Source organism: Astyanax mexicanus, chromosome 11 (assembly GCF_023375975.1).
Source record: "Astyanax mexicanus isolate ESR-SI-001 chromosome 11, AstMex3_surface, whole genome shotgun sequence".
NCBI classification, from domain to species: domain Eukaryota; kingdom Metazoa; phylum Chordata; class Actinopteri; order Characiformes; family Acestrorhamphidae; genus Astyanax; species Astyanax mexicanus.
The window spans coordinates 11,841,013-11,862,143 of NC_064418.1; the positions used below are offsets into that span (position 1 = coordinate 11,841,013).

General features: G+C 39.3%; 2 protein-coding genes across 5 annotated transcripts in view; both read right to left on the reverse strand.

Annotated features, from left to right (window-relative positions):
* Window positions 1-10,011, reverse strand: part of epb41l5 (erythrocyte membrane protein band 4.1 like 5) — a 52,972-nt gene extending 42,961 nt beyond the window's left edge. For all 3 annotated transcript variants that reach the window (XM_007260573.4, XM_007260570.4, XM_007260569.4), the window contains exons 1-2: window positions 9,856-10,011; window positions 6,962-7,164 (exon numbers count right to left, since the gene is read on the reverse strand). In XM_007260573.4, the coding sequence (XP_007260635.3) occupies window positions 6,962-7,141 (180 nt within the window). In that variant the 5' untranslated portion in view covers window positions 7,142-7,164; window positions 9,856-10,011. The remainder of the gene's footprint in view (window positions 1-6,961; window positions 7,165-9,855) is intronic.
* Window positions 10,012-11,987: 1,976 nt separating this feature from the next.
* Window positions 11,988-21,131, reverse strand: part of ptpn4a (protein tyrosine phosphatase non-receptor type 4a) — an 84,774-nt gene continuing 75,630 nt past the window's right edge. For both annotated transcript variants that reach the window (XM_022680487.2, XM_022680486.2), the window contains exons 26-27: window positions 20,482-20,617; window positions 11,988-17,702 (exon numbers count right to left, since the gene is read on the reverse strand). In XM_022680487.2, the coding sequence (XP_022536208.2) occupies window positions 17,610-17,702; window positions 20,482-20,617 (229 nt within the window). In that variant the 3' untranslated portion in view covers window positions 11,988-17,609. The remainder of the gene's footprint in view (window positions 17,703-20,481; window positions 20,618-21,131) is intronic.

Below are 21,131 nucleotides of genomic sequence, written 5' to 3' on the forward strand. Positions count from 1 at the left end.
AATTTAATTTAGTAAAGAGAAAAAAAAATCTATTTAAACTAACCTGGCCATATGTGAAAAAGTATTTTTCCCCTAAACCTTATAACTTTGTTGTGCCACCCTCCCTTTGGCGGCAACAACTGCATTCAAGCTTTACTGATAACTGGCAATTAGTCTTTCAAATCTCAAAGAGTGGAATTTTGGTCCACTCTTCTTTGCAGATTTGTTGTAAATCTGGAGGGTTTTGAGCATGAAGGGTCTGTTTAAGGTCATGCCACTTCATATCAATTGGACTTTGACTAGGCCATGCCAGGCCATTCCGAGGTGAACTTGCTGATGTGCTTTGGGTCACTGTCCTGCTGCAGAACCCAAGTACACCTGGGCTTAAGGTCATGAAATGAAGGGTGGAAATTCTGCTTCAGGATTTTAAGGCAGAGAGCAGAATCCATGGTTCCATCAATTACAGCAAACTGTTCAGGTTCTGAATCAGCAAAGCAGACCCAGACAAAAGGGGCAAATATTTTTTTGACTGCAGTGTAGATATTTTATTTTTTTTAACCAAACTATTTGTTACAATAAAGCAGATTAGAGTAAGATTGGCTGAAATTCCACACTAGCCCTCCAGCCTCCGTCTCTGGTTGGGCAGAGCCGGGTTTTGGGTGCTGGTAGCGGAGCTGTTTCTGAGTCCACCGTGCCGGCTGCCTGCTCCAGCCCCAGAGAGTTGGCATAGCGCACAAAGCATCTCAGCGGGCTGATGGGAATGCACACAAAGAGCCCATTGTGCACTCCAGTGAGCCCCTAGCTTCCCAGCTCGCATTGTTCTGCCCCAGGTTTTTTTCCAGCTCTGCTGGGGCAGCTAGCGGCCTTTGAAGGCACAGCTACATTCCTCAGCCTGCTTCCTGCACGCGAGTCATCACGAGGGAGGGACAAGAGGGCAGAGGCTCAAGGAACCTCTCTCAGCACCTCTTCCTATGAAGGCCGGGGGCCCTGCTGCCTGGACACACCGTAGAGAGAAAGATGGGACGCCAAGACAGTAAATCAGAGACGGCTGTGAATCGAAGAACATACAGGGGCCGGCAGCAGATGCAACTTAAGGGGACTTTTGGGGTATCCCATGGAAACCCTTGGAGAGGATATTTAAAATACAGTGAGAAGACTTCAGATCTTTCATTGTTCTTTCTGTACAGCTCCTAGCCAGAGATGGGTCCCCTTTCAGTAAATGAAGCACCGGATGACGGGATTTATTAGACCGGGCCGGCATGGAAGGAAGATGTGAATTGTTGGCTTAATAAAACTGACTCTAGGTACGATTCAATGGTTGAAAATCTAATTCAGGTAGAAAGGTTTTAGAAATAATGCCATTAAATAGCAGTTTCTCACATATCTCACAATCCAGATACTGCTGGTGAACAGGGGAGGTGAAAACAATTTACAACTCTTCACAAAGTGAGCAAAGTCAAGATAAACAATCAGACAGCAAGTTCAAATAGTAATCTGCAAAAATAAAGTCTCCCTCATATATGCTGCCTTGCTACAGACAGCAGGTACAGATCCATCACTCAGGCGAAGTCTGCTGGCTAATGCTGCAGTGTGTTCTGTCTGAGGTTCTCAATCAGCAGACCAAGAAATGGGAGATCTTGGCAGAACTGATTTATCTAGTTGGTGGGGCTCTGGTGGGGGTTTAACGGTAAGGGGTTGTGCCAGGGTAGTTCTATGCACTTTTATTTATTGTGACGTCATTGAATCAAATCATCGAAACGGCTTATAGAAACATATGATTCCTGATTTCAACTTATTCACAAAAACTGCATGTTTATAGGGGCAGTTGAGACACAAGCGGAAATTCAAAAACACACAAAAAGTGAACTATGCATAATATATCTCATCTCATCTCATCTCATTGTCAACCGCTTTATCCGTGAAGGGTCGCGGGGGAGCATAATATATGTCATCTTTAAACCATATTTCTTTAACAATAAAGTCATAATATGTTAAGAATTATGTCATAATATTTTGAGATTTAAGTCATGACAAAGAATAGAGATGTTATTTTCAAAATGATCAAAATATCAACTTTTTTCTGAAAACATTACAACTTTATTGCGTAAACATTCACATTTTTCTCAACATGCCCACAGCATATAATTTTTTTGTTCTCAAAATTTGTATTTTTAGTAGTGGCACTACTGAATTGACCTGATCCAGATTCATGCTGGATTTTTGATGTTAATCCCTTCGAGATCTTCATATTAGCACTGCCACATGTAAAGCAAACAGGCTGACTGTGAGACAGGACTGTATGAATCATATGATATTATGCAAGCTATTGTTTACTCCTCTGAACTGTTGCAGCCTCAGGGAACATTCATTTGTTGGTCAACATTATTCCCACTGTTATATTTAGCTCACGTGCAAAGACAAGTTGGAAGAACACAAAAAAAAACTGAAGAAAAAAAAAATGGACCGGACAAAATTATTGCCCTTTGGAAAAATAATTGAACTCAATCGCGTTCTATTACCATCAACAAGCTACTTAAACCTCTCAACTGGATTTCCGGACTATTCTTTTTCTTGCAAACTGCTCCAGGTCTCTCATATTGGAAGGTTTCCTTTTTTCAACAGCAATTTTAAGATCTCTCCACAGGTGTTCAATGGGATTAAGATCTGGAATCATTGCTGGCCACTTCAGAACTCTCCAGCACTTTGTTACTATTCATCTTTGGGAGCTTTTTTAAAGTATATTTGGGGTCATTCATTGTCCTGCCGGAAGACCCATAACCTAGGACCTAAACCCAGCTTTCTGACACTGAACCCTATATTGCAACCCAAAATCCTTTGGTAACTTGAAGCCTTGCACGCAGTCAAGGCACACAGTCCCACACAATTATACATTCTTAAATACTTTTTTCAGAGGAAGGTCTAGTAAACTATTAAAATTACTTTTTTTATCTTTCATAATATTTACAATTTCATAATATTAGAATCATCTTGACATTTCCACATATCAGTTAAGTCATGGTGTAAAGAAGTTAAGGCTAGTTCTTCAAACAGAGTGCAGAACGCAGGTCTGAGGGAGCGGCTGCAGAGTAAACACTGAGGCTCTAAAGAGGCCGAAGGGAGTCAGCTATTGGCTCACGTGACAGCTGGACCTTTTAAGGGGATCTTGGTATTACACCTGATCAGTACACAGTGTGACACGCAACTGTCCAAGCCACAGCTCAGTGACCACAGCTAGAGCAGTCCAGCCTGGGCATTCATTAACTGCCTGCCCTTCTACTCTCTATTCTACCACCTTCCAGCCTCTGCCTCAGGCAAACAAGAAGAAATTCCAGCAGCACTGAGAACCAAGAGAATGGTAAAGTCACGTAAGGTTGATTAATCATTACCATTAAGTCATCTCTGAAGACTACACAGAATCATCATTGGCATTTCAACAGGGTTGCTCTTTATTTTGCAAAAGGTGCTGGGATATAAAATATGAATTTGATTATATTTTATGTAGCAAATCATGTGACCCTGCCTGATCGAGATTTAAGCCTTGATCACAGAGCGTTAAGATGTAAACCGTATATTTAGTAGTGTTTAGATGTAAAGGGCCCTGAAGAACATAGCTTGTAACTAACACAGGAGTAGTGATGCTGGGTGAGTGTGACTGTGCGAGGCCCAGGGGAGACGCTCAAGGCCCAGGGGAGACGCTCAAGGCCCAGGGGAGACGCTCAAGGCCCAGGGGAGACGCTCAAGGCCCAGGGCTTGGTGCTCAAGGCCCAGGGCTTGGTGCTCAAGGCCCAGGGCTTGGTGCTCAAGGCCCAGGGCTTGGTGCTCAAGGCCCAGGGCTTGGTGCTCAAGGCCCAGGGGTCGACGCTTAAGGCCAAGGGGAGACACTCAATGCAAGGTGAAAATGACAAAGGAGCAGTGGAAGTGCCAAAGCAATGGTGGAGATGCCAAAAGAGCGATGGAAAAGCCAAAGGAATGGTGGAGATGGCAAGGGAGCAGTGGAAATTCCAAGGGAGCAGTGGAAATTCCAAAAGAGCAGTGAAATGCCAAAGTAATGGTAGAGATGGCAAAGGAGCTGTGGAGATGCAAAAGGAATGATGGAGATGCCAAAAAGGCGGTGGAGATGCCAACGGAATGGTAGAGATGGCAAAGGAGCAGTGGTAATGCCAAAGGAATGGTAGAGTTAAAAAAAAAAAAGAGTAGTGGAAATGCCAAAAGGATGGTGGAGAGGTGGAATAGCCAAAAAAGTAATGCCAAAGAATGGTAGAGATACCAAAAGAAGGGTGTAAATGCCAAAGGAAGGGTGGAGATGGCAAAGGAGCAGTGAAAATGCCAAAGAAAGGGTGGAGATGGCAAAGGAGCAGTGGTAATGCCAAAGGAATAGTGGAGATGGCAAAGGAGCAGCGGTAATGCCAAAAGAATGGTAAAGATACCAAAAGAAGGGTGGAAATGCCAAAGGAATGGTGGAGGTACAAAAGGAATGGTGGAGGTACCAAAGGCGCAAAGAAAAATATGCGGTGGCGATGCTAACTGTGCGATATTTATGCTGGGTGAGGCCAGCATCCTGGTACTAATGGTTTTGCCCTCAGATTTACACCATAGCTTACGTGTAGCCACATACCTCCACGACAATGTAACTACTGCCTGCGCAGTGAACTGCAGAGTGATGCCGACACACCAACACAGAAGTATAAACGCTTACAACAGCCACTTGCCAAGGCTACACGGTAGACACTTCTTTGACTGGACTTAGAAGTGTAAATTGACCAGTAGTAGTAAAGGTGGTGTTGGGCGAGGCTGGAACCCCAAATGCTTTCCTGCAGGGTCATTTAGGTAGAGCAGCTTAAATCTGTCGGCAAGAAAAGAGCCGTCAAAGCCTCTTCTAAAGCCTCTCCTCTGCTAAAACAGCTGAGTGTGACAGATTCATTTATTAAGACTGTATAAAATTATCTATTCTAGCCAGGCCCACTGGATGGCCCAGCAAAAATGCGTCACAAATACAAAAAATAAAATAGGCACAATGCAAAACGTATCAATAACAAGCTCCAAAAAGTCTGCTGTAAAAGTGTCTGCTCATCTTCTACATCCATGCCGCTGTGGTCTCTAGATTGACACTTCCAAACGTAAAGTCTAATATACCCTTGGATATGCTGTGTTTTAAGGGTGCATGCTGGGTATTGCAGCACTAGTGAACTTCAACTAGAAGTATTGGAATATTAGGGAGGGCCTCTAAGCTAGCTGAGTGTTTTCTCTACATGACTGATGGCATACTGGAAGGAGAAATGAAACATGATGATATTATTTGTGATTTTATTGAGTCATGCCCACTAGTGCATTTTTACATTATTAAAAAAAAATCAAATGATGTTTAAAAGGGAGCAAGCTCCATTTTATTACAACCACAGAACAGCCAACAGAGGCCTAAAGCTTTTTACTAGAATCAGAACAATCTTGCTGGTATCAATTGCTGTATGGCCTGAGTGATATGAATATAGATATTGTTTAAAATATGGTTAAAGTGTTAAGGCTCTATAATTTGTGGATCGAGGAATGTCAAATGCCCACACACAACTTCAGAAATTAAAATGTCCCATCCATCCAACAAAGTCATATCAAGTCATACAATATAAAGCAGCTCCATCTGCTACAGGAGTTTAATGGCGTTTTCCGGTTAAAACGGCAATTGGTTCGTTTGTACCTTTTAGTGCGGTTTGATTGAGCAGGAGTTAAAACACCTGGAGGAGGAGGTGTTCTCAATCCGGTCTCAAAACAAACTCTGGTGCAGTTTGCTTCTGGCGAGAATGTAATCCGGTCTCGATCTGACCCAGCTATCAAATATAGTTATTTTAGTTGAGCTAAACTGCTGATAAGGTGCAGTTAAATCTGATATATTAGCCTAATAACGCTAATTACCCCAGCTATGAAAAAACACTTTCTCTGCTGCTTTATGCTACTTACACATGCGGCCTGTGCTGCGTTCACTGCTACACATCCTATTAAAAAACACTGTGTTTGAAAGCGCAGCATTTCAGCATTCTGTGTTATACCAGCTTAAAAATTCCGAAAATATACGTGCTGGAACACAGAATCTTCTCGATAAATACTTTTTTGCTCCTGCACCAGACAGCTGGAGACAATGTGCTTGCGTGGTTTATTGATGCGCATTTTGGGGCATTTAGGTTTAAGCCTGTGTGAAACCAAACCAAACAGAGGGAGAAAACGCTCCAAGTAAAGAATCTCAACAACTGATCCGGACCATAGAAACCAAGTACAGGTATCAAAATGCCCCTAAGATCTCTCCATAAACTACTAGAAAACTCAAAGCCAACTGCAGCAAAAACTTTAACTTGACAAGCAAACTGGTCAATAATCCATTTGTGAGTTTCTGTGTGGTATCTGGGGCAAAGCACAGATTCAAAATGTCAATAATAGGTGTGCGACAAGAGAAAGTACACAAGCCAGATATGCCTGGTTATGCACAGCTGTTACACAATTACAATGTTAAAACACTCAAAGCAGCCCAACTAGCACTGCAAGAACTTTTCCCACAAAGATTAACAAGGTGGTACTCGCAGCAACTTTCCAGCAGAAGGAAACACAAACAAAACATTCTGAACTCGCAATAAAAGTCAATGTAAACAAATTTTGAAGCCATTTTTCATGACAAAAAATAAACACCTTTTGGTATTTTTAAATAAGGTTTAAAAAAATAAAAACAGTGGTCCCGCAGACTAAGGCACTGCCACTATGATCGAGAGATCGCTGGTTCGAATCCCGTTCATGCACCTCGCCATCAGCTGCCGAAGCCCTAAGAGAGCACAGTTGGCCTTGCTCTCTCTGGGTGGGTAGATGGCGCTCCAAAGTGTATCAGAACCGAGTCGCTGCGCTTTTCTCTGAGCGCGCTGTGATGCTACTCGGCAATGCCGCATCAGCAGCAGCTCGAAAAAAGGCTGTGGATCTTCCAGGGTGATCATGATAAGCTACTCACCGGTAAGTCCACGCTAACATCCGTCCCGTCCAGCAGGGACACTCTGCAGGTGATGATGTTTTTGGTGTCTCCAGCCGCTGGGATGTGCGTGCTGGCTCTCTGAGCCTCCCTCAGCCGCGCTCTCTCTGCGGCCTTGCGGGCCGAGCGCCGGCCCAGAGTGCGCCGGAGAAAACTCAGCATGGCTGAGGACCTGCGGATTATACCTGAGAAGAAAAGACAGAAGAAGAAGTCAACATGCCGTTCTGATCAGCCACTGAACAAGGAGTCAACTCTCTCATGAATCTGCTAGAACTGCCAAACAGATGTACAGGATTAAAGAAAAAAGGGGGACTAAGGAGACTAACTTTATTCATAACAGTCCTAGATAAGTATATTTTTATTACTCGGACATCCTGTACATATAAGAAGAATAAGCTTTAGAAACAGATATGTATTTTTGAAACTAAGCCCATAAAAATATTAAATCACAACTATATCATAACTATGGATAATTAATGGACATAATATTGGTATTTAACTGTATTTTTGGGAGAGAGACGATAATAATAATAGTGTAAAGTGGTTTACACCTGACAGACCAGATCCTTTTATTTTTTTACTGTATAATAATATCTCACGCCATTTCTGATGCTTTTTAAACTAGAATATTGTAATGTGCTGAGTTACTGAGTTTAACTGAGAATTTTAAAGGAGAAAAAACATGCTAGTGTAGCTCCATATTCCACACTCATCAGCTTGGGAAGAGGAAATGTGCCATTAGCTGTGTGTTTGGGTTTGTGCATGCATGAGCACACAAATGTGTGGGAGAGAGAGAGAAAGAGAGAGACGAGAAGAGAAAAAAAGAGAGAATAAGAGAGAGAGAGAGAGACAGAGAGAGAGCATAAACCTCAGCAAATATAAAAGGCAATCTATCTTCTGAACTTAACAGTAAATGTTGTTGCTAAATATCGCTAAACAAAACAAAACTAGTAATATGTTTTAATAACTGAAAATATGCTGTATGAAATGATAAGATGTATGGGTTTTGTACAATTGTTGTACAAATTTGCCCCATAGTAATGAATGGGTCATCTCAATCGTTCAGTGTAAAGTGGTTAGGATTACAAGTCTTTTTCTCGTTCTAGTGTTCTAGTGTTTAATATTATCGTTATATCACTGTGTACTTATAATGACAGACATATATGGGACATTCCAGGATTTTGGTACATTTCCTGTCCCACCACTTACATTTTAAATGTACATATCCAAAATATCTAAATGACTGTTTTTTGTGAACAATGTACTTGTGATAAGACAAACTGTAAAATATGGTGGAAAAATAAGCTCCTAAGATATTATTCAAAAGACAGAATACCTTTGGACCACCTCAAAAAATGGCCGTTTTCTCTTGTCCCACACATTGGGTGACCAACTCAAATTTAACAATTAAAAAAAGCTCTAAATAAATGACTTCTTCTTGTTTATTGTTGATATGCATCTCCTTTACTTATGAAAACAACTTCTTTGGTCTACACTGTATTGCATGTTACAGTTTTTATGCTATAAATTTGTGTCCCACAACATGCGCACAACCCTGTTACCATAAGGAATTTTACCTGGTAGAGAAAGAGTTGAAAATATTTGTCTACTGGCACAAAGGAAGTTACATCACAAGGACATTTTCTGCAAGAGTAAGTGCTCTAACAATTTTCAAGTTTTTTTTTTCCCAAATATGTTTGTCCAATCTGTGTGTGTCACTCAGTGAACGCAACCCTGTTACTCATATTGTAAGACTAATAATGAGTAGAATCAAATTTTTCTTTATATACTTATATAACCATGTTTGTCCTTGATCTTGTATACATAGCTAAATTTTACAGTTAGCATCTGTTCCTGGGGTAAACCACAACTTAGCCTTAGATTCAACATAGCCTATGCTATCCGAAGTGTATGTATATATTATTATCAGTTATTATCAGTACACAGTGATGGCGGTGTACGGAGCAGAAGCTCAGGTTATAGGATGTAAACAGTGTTTCATGTGCACTTTTGAAGTTATTAATGCCTCGTTTTAAATGTCAGGGCTCTCCGGGTTCTAGCAAGGAGGTGTGGAGCTACTTTGAGCTGGATAACGGTGGAAAAAGCGATTTATTGGAGCAAATTATGTCCCGTGTCACCCAGTCTGAAGGGTGTTTGGACAAACAGTTAAAATTTCTGGATCTTGGAACACTGTGGGAGAATGGAGATGTGCTATTCATCGAAGTTAAGTACTTTTTAAATCATGTTTTACTACACCAAAAGTCAATTTTACACCGGAGCTCTCCTTTAACCCACAGCTCTAACTTTACTAGTCTAAAACTCCAACAAATCAGCACACGGTGATCGATTCACTGCAGAATCGGATCCGATTCGTTCTTTTTATTCTCCATTTATACTACACCTAGCATGAATTTCCCGATAGACCGCCATCGATAAAAAAAAAACCTGTTACTGGATCGTTCCCATCCCTACACAAGTCTAAAACTCGGCTCTTTAACGTGAATCGCATCCCAGCGGGGACCTGAACACCGAGTCGACTCAAAGAACCGACTCTTTCCCAAATGAAACATTAGATACTGATGATTCGGATCCAACCTGTTGCTGTTCTCCACTTCTCTCCCTCTGTCCCTTTATCCCGCGCGCGCATCAGTCTGATAGCTATCTAAATCAACAAATAAACATATAGAGGGTTTTATAATGTGATATTTAATAACCTGAGCGCGGACTGGACCGGGCTTGAGGACGCTGTGGGTCAGTATGTGTGTGTGAGCAGTGTTAGTTGGTGTTAGTAAGGGTAGCTGAGCCGCTGACCGCTACGCCACTTGTTGATCCAAAACAGGCGGAAAGTCTGAAGCCCGCAGGCCGAGTTTACTCACTCTCAGTCCGGGTAAACACAGCTCCTCCACCCGCGCATCGATCACAAAGCAGCTCCGCGCTCCGAGGAGCTCATATCCACCGCTCAGCTCCACCACAACACCCCGCCAGCCAGCCCGCTGCCCCGCTCTCTCTCTCCACTATACTCGCTCTGTCTCTCCCCCAGAGCTACAGGAGGAGGATCTGCTCCCTCCTTCAGGAAATGACGTTCCTGAAATCCCTAAAAGAGGATTGAGATTTAAAGGAGCAGCGCTGAAGGACAGCCGGGGGCTAATCTTAGCAATTAGCTTCACAGAGTCTCATCACCGTCGGATATCATATGATACAACTTTTACATACAGCTCTGAAAAAAAAACAAGAGACCACTTAAAATGGTGAGTTTCTTCGATTTTGCCAAATTCAAAAAACTTTGGAATATAATCAAGAGAAAGATAAATGATAGATGGATGGATGGATGATGTTTTGAGTGGCATAAAGTGATCCAAAAAGCAGTGTGTAAGACTGGTGGAGGGGTACATGCCAAGATGCATGAAAACGTTTATTTAAAACCAGGGTTATTCCACCAAATATTGATTTCTGAAAAAAAATATGAATATGAACTTGTTTTCTTTTCATTATTTGAGATCTGAAAACTCTTTTTATTTTAGCCATTTCTCATTTTCTGTAAATAAATGCTCTAAATGACAATATTTTTATTTGGAATTTGGGAGAAATTTGTCTGTAGTTTATAGAATAAAACAACAATGTTCATTTTACTAAAATATATACCTATAAGTAGCACAATCAAAGAACTTGATTCAGTTTCATATCCTTTGAAATTTTTGTACATTTTGTCTTCTTACAATCACAAAATTACATTTATTTTATTGAGATTGAAGTGATAGACCAACACAAAATAGCACATAATTTGTGAAGTGGAACAAAAATAATACGTGGTTTTAAAAATTTTTATTAAAAAAAATGTGATGTGAAAAAGCACTACTTCCTCTGAAACCCCTACATAAAACCCAGTGCAATCATGAACGTTTGACAAGTTTATGAAAGTTTGGGAACCCCTGATGATTTTCATGATTTTCCTTCACAGGCCTGCAGGTACCACAGCACCACCCCCTGGTTGTTCACAGGGTTTTATTACCTGTGTTAAAATCTCTGATGCATGAATTCCAAACTTGTCATGAACCACCACAGATTTAATTAATATAAGCTCATAAAACTCATAAACTCATCTGCTGTTTGGATCTTAGATCTTTGGATCAAGAGTGCTTTATTAGCAGATCCATTCCCATGTTTACTGAAACCTAGACACAGATCATATTTTAATGAAAAGCATTGTAGTTGTGGCATATATGGGTCAGCCATAACATTAAGACCCCCTGTCTAAGATTTTGTGGCACTATTGAGGCATGGACCTCACAAGACTTGAACGTGTTTACAAGTTAGGTGTTCCTAATAAAGTGGCCAGCAAGTGGAGCACAAGTTTCTAATAAATTGGCCATTGAGTTGAAGTTTAGGGTAGGTGTTTCTAATTAAGTGGCCTATGTAATACAAGGTAGTTTTTTTTAAATAAATAGGCCAGAAACTGAAATCTCAAGGTGGAGCTTTCTAATAATATTTCACTGAGTGACTGCACAAAGTATGTGTTTCTAATAAAGTGTCCAGAGACTGAAATCTCAAGGTGGGGGTTTTTAGTAAAGTGGCCAGAGACTGAAATCTCAAGGTGGGGGTTTCTAATAAAGTGGCCAGAGCCTGAAATCTTAAGGTGGGGATTTCTAATAAAGTGGCCAGAGACTGAAATTTCAAAGGTGTTCCTAATAAAGTGGCCAGTAAGTGACTGCACAAGGTCTGTGTTTCTAATAAAGAAGCCAGTGAGTGTAACCACAAGGTAGGCATTTCTAAAAGTGTCCAGTAAGTGGAAGCACAAGATTGGTATTTCTAATAAAGTATCTAGTGAGTGGAAACACAAATGATGGTGTTTCCGATAAAGTGGCCAGTGAGAGGCACAGAAAAAGTAATGACTTATCACTCAAAGTATTGAGAGTTGAAGCAAAACAAAGGGTATGTAATACAGATAATTTTTTCTGCTATACTGAGTTGCAAATTTGTCATTTATCAGAAAATAATACCATCACACACATCACATTTTCTCTTTTATTTTTAAAGGTTTTTTTTTAATATACAACATTGTATTCACACTAGAATATTTACAAAATTAACAAGTGGCACAATTGACTTTTTCTTTCTCTTGCAGGTGTACGTAAGAAAAAAAAGATAAATATAATGTCAACAAGACTTTATAAATGTTTCATTATGCATGTTTGAGTAGCTTTCATGATCCTCTCTCGAAAAGTGCTGTCCTTTTCCACAAGGCAGAAAACATTTCATTTGAAAAAACGCTCTATATTTATTAACTCAACACACCCAAACCTGAATCATATGCTGGAGAAGTTTAAATGGACATTCAAGAGCAGAGATATTGATTGGTCCTAAAACCTAATCACCCAATATTGTCCTATAATCTTCAGATTAAATGTCACTTGGTACCTAGTAGTAGAGTTTCAAGCCTGGACCAGTGCTCTGTACCACTGGAAGAATCCTCCACAGACTCCATGTCCACGGGACTCTTAATGTCCAGTAGATTTATTGGTAAATCGCAACCAGTTTGAGAAGCAGCATTCGTAAACAGGGCGTGAGAGACAGCTGGTGAGATGGGACATGGGCTCAGAGGCTTCTGCTATAGATAAAGCTCAGAAAACGGCTGGAAAAAAAAAACTTTAGCATACTTTGTCTGATTCAGGCTTGCTACGCTAAGTAAACACGAGAAACTGTCGACCAAAAAAGGCCAACTTTCTCTCTTGAATCTCCCAAACACACTACAATTATTAAAGGAGTAGTTTGTTGACAAATCCACATTTTAAGAATAATATTTAGGTGTAAATATAAATGTTAGCTAGCCCCCAAAAAGAGCAGTGTTCTGGTAGTGCTGGCAGTTCTGGTGTTTTTTTTTTTCCGCTAACTGCTCTACCTGATGTTAGTTTGGAAATAGACGTTGCAGCCTTTGGGTAGCACTGTTAGCTTATTAGCTCATGCAGGGAAATATATTGTTTAGCTGGATGTGTTTATTTTAGCTACTTCAGCTGAGCTTGTGAGGCATATTGGTTATCTCTGTTAGCTTATCTGAAAGGGCGGTGTCTATTAGCTTTTTGAGCATTTTCTTAAGGGTAGCTATACCTTTGAGCTTTGTTTGCTAATCCAAAGGACTGTAGGTTATTTATTAGCTTTGTTAGCTCATCTGAAGGAGCGTGTTTATTAGCTCCACCTGCTCACCTGAAGTGAAGGGATCCATTAATTAGCATTGTTTGCTCATCTGAAAGGGTTTTTCTATAAGCCCTATTAACCCTGTTAGCTCAAAATTGTTAGCTTGCCCTAAATAGTGTTTGAGCCCTGTTAGGTCAACTAAAGGGATGTATCTTTTAGCTTTTTTTGAGCTAATCTGAAAGGATATACTGGTAAGATTTGTTAGCTCATCTGAGGAGAAGCATCTTTTAGCTCTGTTAGCTCATCTTTTAGTTATATTAGCTCTTCTGAAGGGGTGTATCTATTAGCTCTGTTAACTCATTTGAAAGTGTTTATAAGATAGCTACATTAGCTCATCTGAAGGGACAAATTGGTCAGTTCTGTTAACTCAACTGAAGGGGTGTATCTATTAGCAATGTTAGCTCATCTGAAGGGACACATTGGTTAGCTCTGTTAACTCATTTGAAACGTTGTAAAGGATAGCTAAATTAGCTCATCTGAAGGGACAAATTGGTCAGTTCTGTTAACTCAACTGAAGGGGTTTATCTGTAAGCAATGTTTGCTCATCTGAAGGGATAAATTGATTAGCTCTTAAATGTGAAAGGGTTAATAATACAGCTACGTTAGCAAATCTGAAGAGGTGTTGCTATTAGCATTGTTGGCTAATCTGAAATGATGCATCTATGAGCTCTGTTGGCTCATTAACTCATCGGAAGATAAACTTTAAAAAAGGTTTAGCTCATCTGAACGGATGTATGTATTAGCTTGTTTAGTTTGTTAGCTCATTTGAACAGACAAATTGGTTAGCTTTGTTAACTCTTGTGAAAGAATGTTTCATTTAGCTAATCTAAAGTGGTGTATAGATTAGCTCTGTTTGCTCATTCCGTCGCTGTCCAATGAAAAACAAGCATCACCATAACAGCAACTTTACAGGAGAGAGAAAAAAAAAAACCTTGTAATCTTTCAATGGAAGTCAATGTAAAATTTAGGTAATTTGTAAATATTTCTATTGGTCCATTCACCAAGAAATGTTGACACACTGTAAGGGACAGTCTGCCTGTTTAAACTATGTAGTAACCTAAAAATCGACAAGAATGGAGATACTTGTTTTTCATTGGACAGTGACTATATGAAGAGGGATATCAATTAGATGTTAGCCCATTCGAAGGGATGTATTATTTAGCTCCATTAGCTTATCTGATTGGGGGATATCTATTAGCTCATCTAATGGGATGTATTGATTGGTTACTAGATATTTTAACTTTGTTAGAACAGCTGAGGAAGTCTATCAATAATCAAAAATCTATTTAGCTTGTTTGCTCTGGTTACATCTGTGAGTAACAACAAAAACAAACGTCTGACACTTTTTGCGATTAGTGTAAAAAGAAAACCTGATCATGTGAACACTCAACAGACTACTCCTTTAAAACACAAACTTCTAAGGCCAGGCTCAGAGCCTCTCACACACACTTATACATACACACACACACACACATTAAATACTAAACGCAGCCTTGTCACAAACACAGACTAGAAACATACAGTGCTATCAAGCACAGACAACACCTCTCTCTTTTTTTTTTCTCTCTCTCTCTCTTTCACACTCACACACACACACACACACACACACACAGCTACATGAGAGCAAAGATCGACCCCCATGGAGCCGTGCTGATGCCTCAATGCCTTCTGGACTGTAATCATTTTCAATGTATATTTACCGTATTAAAAACAAATATGTATTTGGGTAGAATTATCTATAGCACTCATATTCATCAAATTGTCTACCTCAGTACAAAGGGCAGGTTTTAGTTGATACAATGACATGGAAGAATAAAACTCAATGAATTTCGACATCTAATACAATGAGTTGCCTTCAGAATTATTTCCTAGTATTACTAGCAATAACTTATATTACTGATACTATCTGATATTATAATTTCATCTTCCTCAAAACATTTAAATCTTGCCAAATGTAATAACTGAAAACAAGAGCCTATAGTTTTGAAGGGCAATTTATACACTACCTGTTATAATGAAACATCACTTTGTAATAGGCAAAATATTGAAATTTAAGTAGAAAAGGGCCTTATGTCCATTTTACGGTATTAAAATTTTAGAAAGTATAATTTAGTATGTATATACTAATGTAAAACTACAAGCTTTTGAAGAGTACTGTAATGTGTAATGTTTATAGCTTAATGTTTAATTGTCATTACTTTTCATTTTGTTCCAATGTCTAACGGAGAATTCAGTTCTAGCTTAAATGTCACGGTATTCCTCCAAGATGGATCACACTCAAATCTCCACACCTTTTTAATCTGCTGCTAATTATAAACACCACTGGGGCTCAACACGCTTGGAGGAGAGCACTAACTTCTAATTCTGTACATGCTACGACAGCATGGACAGTGTGGAACCCCCACTACTTACAACTGTGGCATCACTGGCAGTCTTACAATAATTTGGCGGCACTATTAAACAGCTGATTTAAGATCAGGATAGATTTAGAGGACTCAATATCAGATCCAGGCCACAGTTAAGAGCCGAAATTGGGTAAAGCTGTACGCTAATGGATGGTTTGTCTGTATTTATGCTGGTAATGAGTTTAGTGCAGACGTAGCAGATAGTAACTCCTGAATGTGCTGCTGAGACGACAATCAGGCCTCATTTCATTCGTTCAGTTTTACTGATCTGAGAACAGTCAAGTCTCCTGGGCTGTTCTGAGATCAGCAATTAATAGCTATAAAGAAGCTGTGGCGATTAGGCTGAATGTGAATTACCTGCAACTCCAAGAGGCACAAATGGAAACAGTAATGTACGCCCATGTCCACACACACACACATACATACACACACTTTCCAGTTCTACTGTTGTACTCAATTAGTTTAAATTAACGCAAAAAGTCTCATAAAAGTTGCTTAATGATGTCTGATAAACATGTAAAACGTTACCCCCGTTCCACAAGTCAGTTTTCAACAAAAGCTGTGATCTGCAAACACAGTCAGTCAGTCAGTCCGGGTTACAGACCTTTCAAATAAAAAACACAAAGTGCTCTAGGTTTCCTGGCAACTGCATGATTTTTGATAAAAGCAAGAAGAATAATAAATAAAAACTACTTGGAAACAAACGGAAATGGGACAAAACCAAAACATATCCAGCGAATGAACTATTACTGTGATAAGAACCAAAAAAAAAAAAAAAACTGAACAAAAAAAAAAAAAAGAAGAGAGAAATTTGTTCATTGGGCAGGGTTCTACACTAAAAATAACACAAAATAAATACTCTTAATAAAAAGAGCTCTGTTAATCTGCAGCACAGGAATTGAGAAGTACTCATGTCCGCTGTGTGGATTGTAGTCTTTTTTTCCAGCAAGGCGAGCACAAAAAAAAAAGATAGAACAAAAGACAGAAAATTCATTTACTCCTGGGCCTGCCCTTCTACTTACATATGGCACCACAGCAATCTCCTCTATTCTTATTATCAACATATATATATATTTATAGATATATTTTTTTTAAACCCTGAACACTCAAAGTCCCTACAAGTACGAAATTCATCTTTGTTTTATTTTAGTTTTTTTTTCTATCATCTCTCCTCAAAGCCTGGCGAATTGTCCCTTTGCCAGCGTAAAGTGCAATAGTGCTTATTTTATGTCCAACATATTTTTTCCTGGCTCAAGAGTTGTTGTTTTTTTTTTGTTGATTTTGGTGTGCCTCAAAAAAGTACACAGTCCCAAGCAAACATTTTCCTACATTATATTACTTAAATTATATTGTATTATCTTCCATGATTAAAGAAGCACCATGTGAGAGTAAAAGTAGAAGAATTTCAGATAATTCTAATTAAAAAAAAAAAAAAAAAAAAAGCAGAAAAAGGAACAAAACCCAAACAAAAATATATCTTCTGATTTAATTGAAGTAAAAAAACAATAATTACAATTTATTAAAAAATAAATTTTACACTCTTTTTGAAACCAATGAATTGTGGGTTTAAATATATCTAGGACACACCTAAAATTATAATTTGAGGTTTTAATTAAATTTAGGAATAAACTATACAACAATAAAAAAAAATCTAAATGAACACAAAAAAGACAAATCTCTCAGGAATTCTGAATTTTGATTTGATGCAATTTGAATTAACTTAAAAACATTTAATTATTTATATAACATTACAAAAACACCCGGTGTCAAACCAATGAATTGTGAGGTTTAACAACAACGACAAAAAAAAAAATTATAATAAATAATAATAAAAATCTTACTCTGACATGGTGCTCCACCACAGAGAAATAAATATTGCATTTTAAATTTATATAATAAAATGTGAAAAAAGATAATGTGCTTTGGGGGCTGAGCACTTTTTTCGAGGTGCCAATCGTCCGTGCGTGAAGCAGGATCCTCTGACAATGCTGCAGTGATGGTTGGTGGCTGTTGGTGAAGGTGAAATGCTGCTTTTGTTACTCAGACTTAAACGGCATGGACTTGAGCGGCTTCACCAGGCCCTCCTCGTACACCCTCAGAATCGCCTCGCAGACAAACTTGAACTGACTCTGAAAGATACAGAGAGAGAGAGAAATGAATGAGCTGCTACAGATTAAAGAGAACTGAATGGAAAAGAGTGTGAGAGTGGGTGGAGGGTCATATGAGGGAAAAGCTGGGAATAAGAGTGTGGGAGAGTATTTTGTAACAATTAAATCATTATTACACACACACGCACACACACACAGTAGTGAAAAAGTGTGAGCACCCTGTTTGAACGGGAAGTGTGTATTAAATAAATTCATGTCTTCATTGATTTAAATCTATTATTATTATTATTATTATTATTATTATTATTATTATTATTATTATTATTATTATGTAATTTCCAGGTGTGAAAATGTGTATAATGTGCACATGTACTGGGTGGTATGCCAGTTTATTTGGTACACTTTTTCGCAATTGCCCTACACTGCAAAGTCCTGCTGGAAAATAAAATCTGCATATCCATAAAAGTTGTCAGCAGGGGGAAGCATGAAGTGCTGAGAAAGAAAACTCTGCACTGACTTTGGGCTTGATAATAAAACATAGTGGATCAACACCAGCAGATGACATGTCTCTCCAAACCATCACTGATCATCAGTAAATTTGGCATTTCATTTGGAAATCAAGGGACCAGAGTCTGGAGCAAAAGTGGAGAGACACACAGTCCAAGCTGCTTGAGATCTAGTGTGAAGTTTCTACAATCAGTGATGGTAGGAAGAGTCATGTCATCTGCTGGTGTTGATCCACTGTGTAACATCAAGTCTAAAGTCAGTGCAGTGTTTTCCCACAAAATCTTACAACACTTCCTGCTTCCCTCTGCTGACAACTTTTATGGAGATGCGGATTTCATTTTCCAGCAGGACCTGGCACACTGTGAGTTTCACATTTTGAACTGAATTAATGAAATAAAGAAACTTTTTAATGAGAAATATCACTTTTAAACTAGATTTAAAGGAGAAATAATGAATACAAACTTTTGTCAAACATCCCACCTCTGTTCACCCTTAGCATTTCAAAATGCAGCACTTTTAGCCAACGCTCCCAACAGCCTCACAATGCTAGCGATAGGGCATAGAGCATTTCCCATGCAAAGAAAACACTATTTTTGCATCATTAACAAGCTCAAAGTAACTCCACACTTTATTGATAGAATGCCAAGGGCCCTGACATTTAAAATTAGGCACTGAAACAAAATAACCAATACATATAAACAAACACAAATACATGAATCAAAAAATGAATAAAAACACTGTGATATTCTGTAAAACTGTCAGAATCTTGAAAAAACAAATACTGACACACACATTTTGGCTACACTGCCCAGCCCTAGTGTGTTGGTGTGTTTGGTCTGTTGGAAGGTCTGAACATCAGCTCTTTTCCTCGTCCCCTGTGTAATTAGTAAGCTCCCCTGCTCTAAGCCCCGGGCAGGCAGCCTTCATTAAGCCTTCGTTGTGAGGCACATTGCTTCACCAAATTAGCAGCTGCTGCAGCATCATCAACCCACCCCTGCTGCCCTGTGCTGGCCTAAATCCCCTTCAGTAACCCCCCTAGAATCCTCTCTGGATCCATATCCACTCAGAAGTGGCTAAGATAATAGCCCAGATTTCTGCTAAATGAACCAAAAGTGTAAAATCAGCAAGAAGGTGAACTGCAATGGAATTGCAATGGAATTTTTAGAGATTTATTTTTTTTAGAGATATATTGTTTCATTATACACCAGTTAAGTGGTAAATATTATCCCCATCTGGTTTGGAATTGATGACCAACTATTTTTAGTGCAGTTTCAGTAATTTAAGCACTTCTGCTATTTTCAAAGCCTTTTCCCCCCACAAACACATGCCAACAGGCACCACTCATGAATACGTTTGTGGAACCCCCATCTTATTAGTGAGTTCAGCTCTTTTAAGGGCGTTTTCACACTCCAAAAATACAAGCTAGGCTCATTTGGAGGAGGAGCTTATTATTGCTCACTTCCTTCTCCAGTAATACTGTGGATAGACTGTGCAATTCCATGCATTTCTTTTCTGTACGTAAAATTGCAAATGTTTTAAACATTTGATTATTTTTAGTTTTGAGAAACAGAGATTTTGGGATGCATGGCAGTTCCCTGTGCAGAAGCTTCTCCAAACAAATCAGCCAAACTTGTAAGAGAAAATGCTTTTCCATGCTGACATTACAGACAATATTTCCACAAAGCTGATCTTATTACAGTACTGTTACTCCAGTCCTATCACACTGGCTTTAATAGGATATACTCTTGCAAAGAGACAAGGTAAAGCATTATGTTGCAAATTGAACACATCACCTGACCCCACATGTGGCACAGGGAGCAGATAGCTCCCACACTCGAGGTGCTTAAAGCAAACCCCAAAGATTGGTACTCCCAAGCGCTCTCAGTTCAGGAACTAATAGAAGCAGATGCTAGCTTTCCAGTTCTTTAAAAAAAGACAAACTGGAGTACCTCAGCTGAACCAAAGTGGAGCTAAACACAAATCAGAAAAAAAAAACCTGCTTGTTTGAGTGAGTGGGTGCAGGGCTAAAGGCTAACCTACTACAATCTCAACAACTTGCTAACAAAACATCACCCTGAGAGGACACAGCGAGAGGAAAGTGGAACTACAGAATAGTTTAATGATGTTAAACAATGTCTTAACTTTTTAGCCCAAATAAAGTCACACACTTACTGTGTATATATATCAAACAACAAATTAAATACTCAATAAATTATTTTTTTCTTGTTGTAATTCCTCTGTGGTTCAGAATGAGGAGAAAAGAGAAGAGGGATTACAGAAGAAGAGCACTCACAGGGGTCTGGATCATCATGGCTCGCTGGTCTCTCATGGTCCGCACGATATCCAACGGATAGACAGGCTGACTGCACTCCATTAAACACATCGCAGTCTCCATGGTGATGAGCACTCCCGTCCGGCCAATCCCAGCACTGGGCCAAGAAAGAGAGGGAGAGAGAGAGAGAGTGTGTGATTAGTGATGCCCATAGGGGCACAATCTTGACTACTGATTAAAAAACCCACTGATATCAAGGAGATGTGGAGTGAATGTTAAACATATAAACAGCTGATAATGAAGAGATATTAGAAGAGAGAGAGAGACAAAGAGAGCGAGATGCAGCTCTGCTGGTTAATATTGTCTTAAAAAAAACACGGTAAGCACCTCAAACTAGAAGTGGGTTTCCAATAAAGTGGCCAGTAGTGAGTTGAATATGGTATAAAATGGCAAGCATGTAAATTTAAATGTTTCTATTAAAGTGACCAGTGAGTAAAAACTCAATACAGAAGGTTACAAGAAACGTTTCCAATAAAGTGGCCAGGGAGTGGGAGAACAAGGAAGTAGGTATTTCTAATAAAATGGCCAGTGAGGGGGGGGCACAATGTATGGGTTTACATTAAAGTGGCCAGTGAGTGGGAGCACAAGGTGGTAGGTGTTTCTAATAAAGT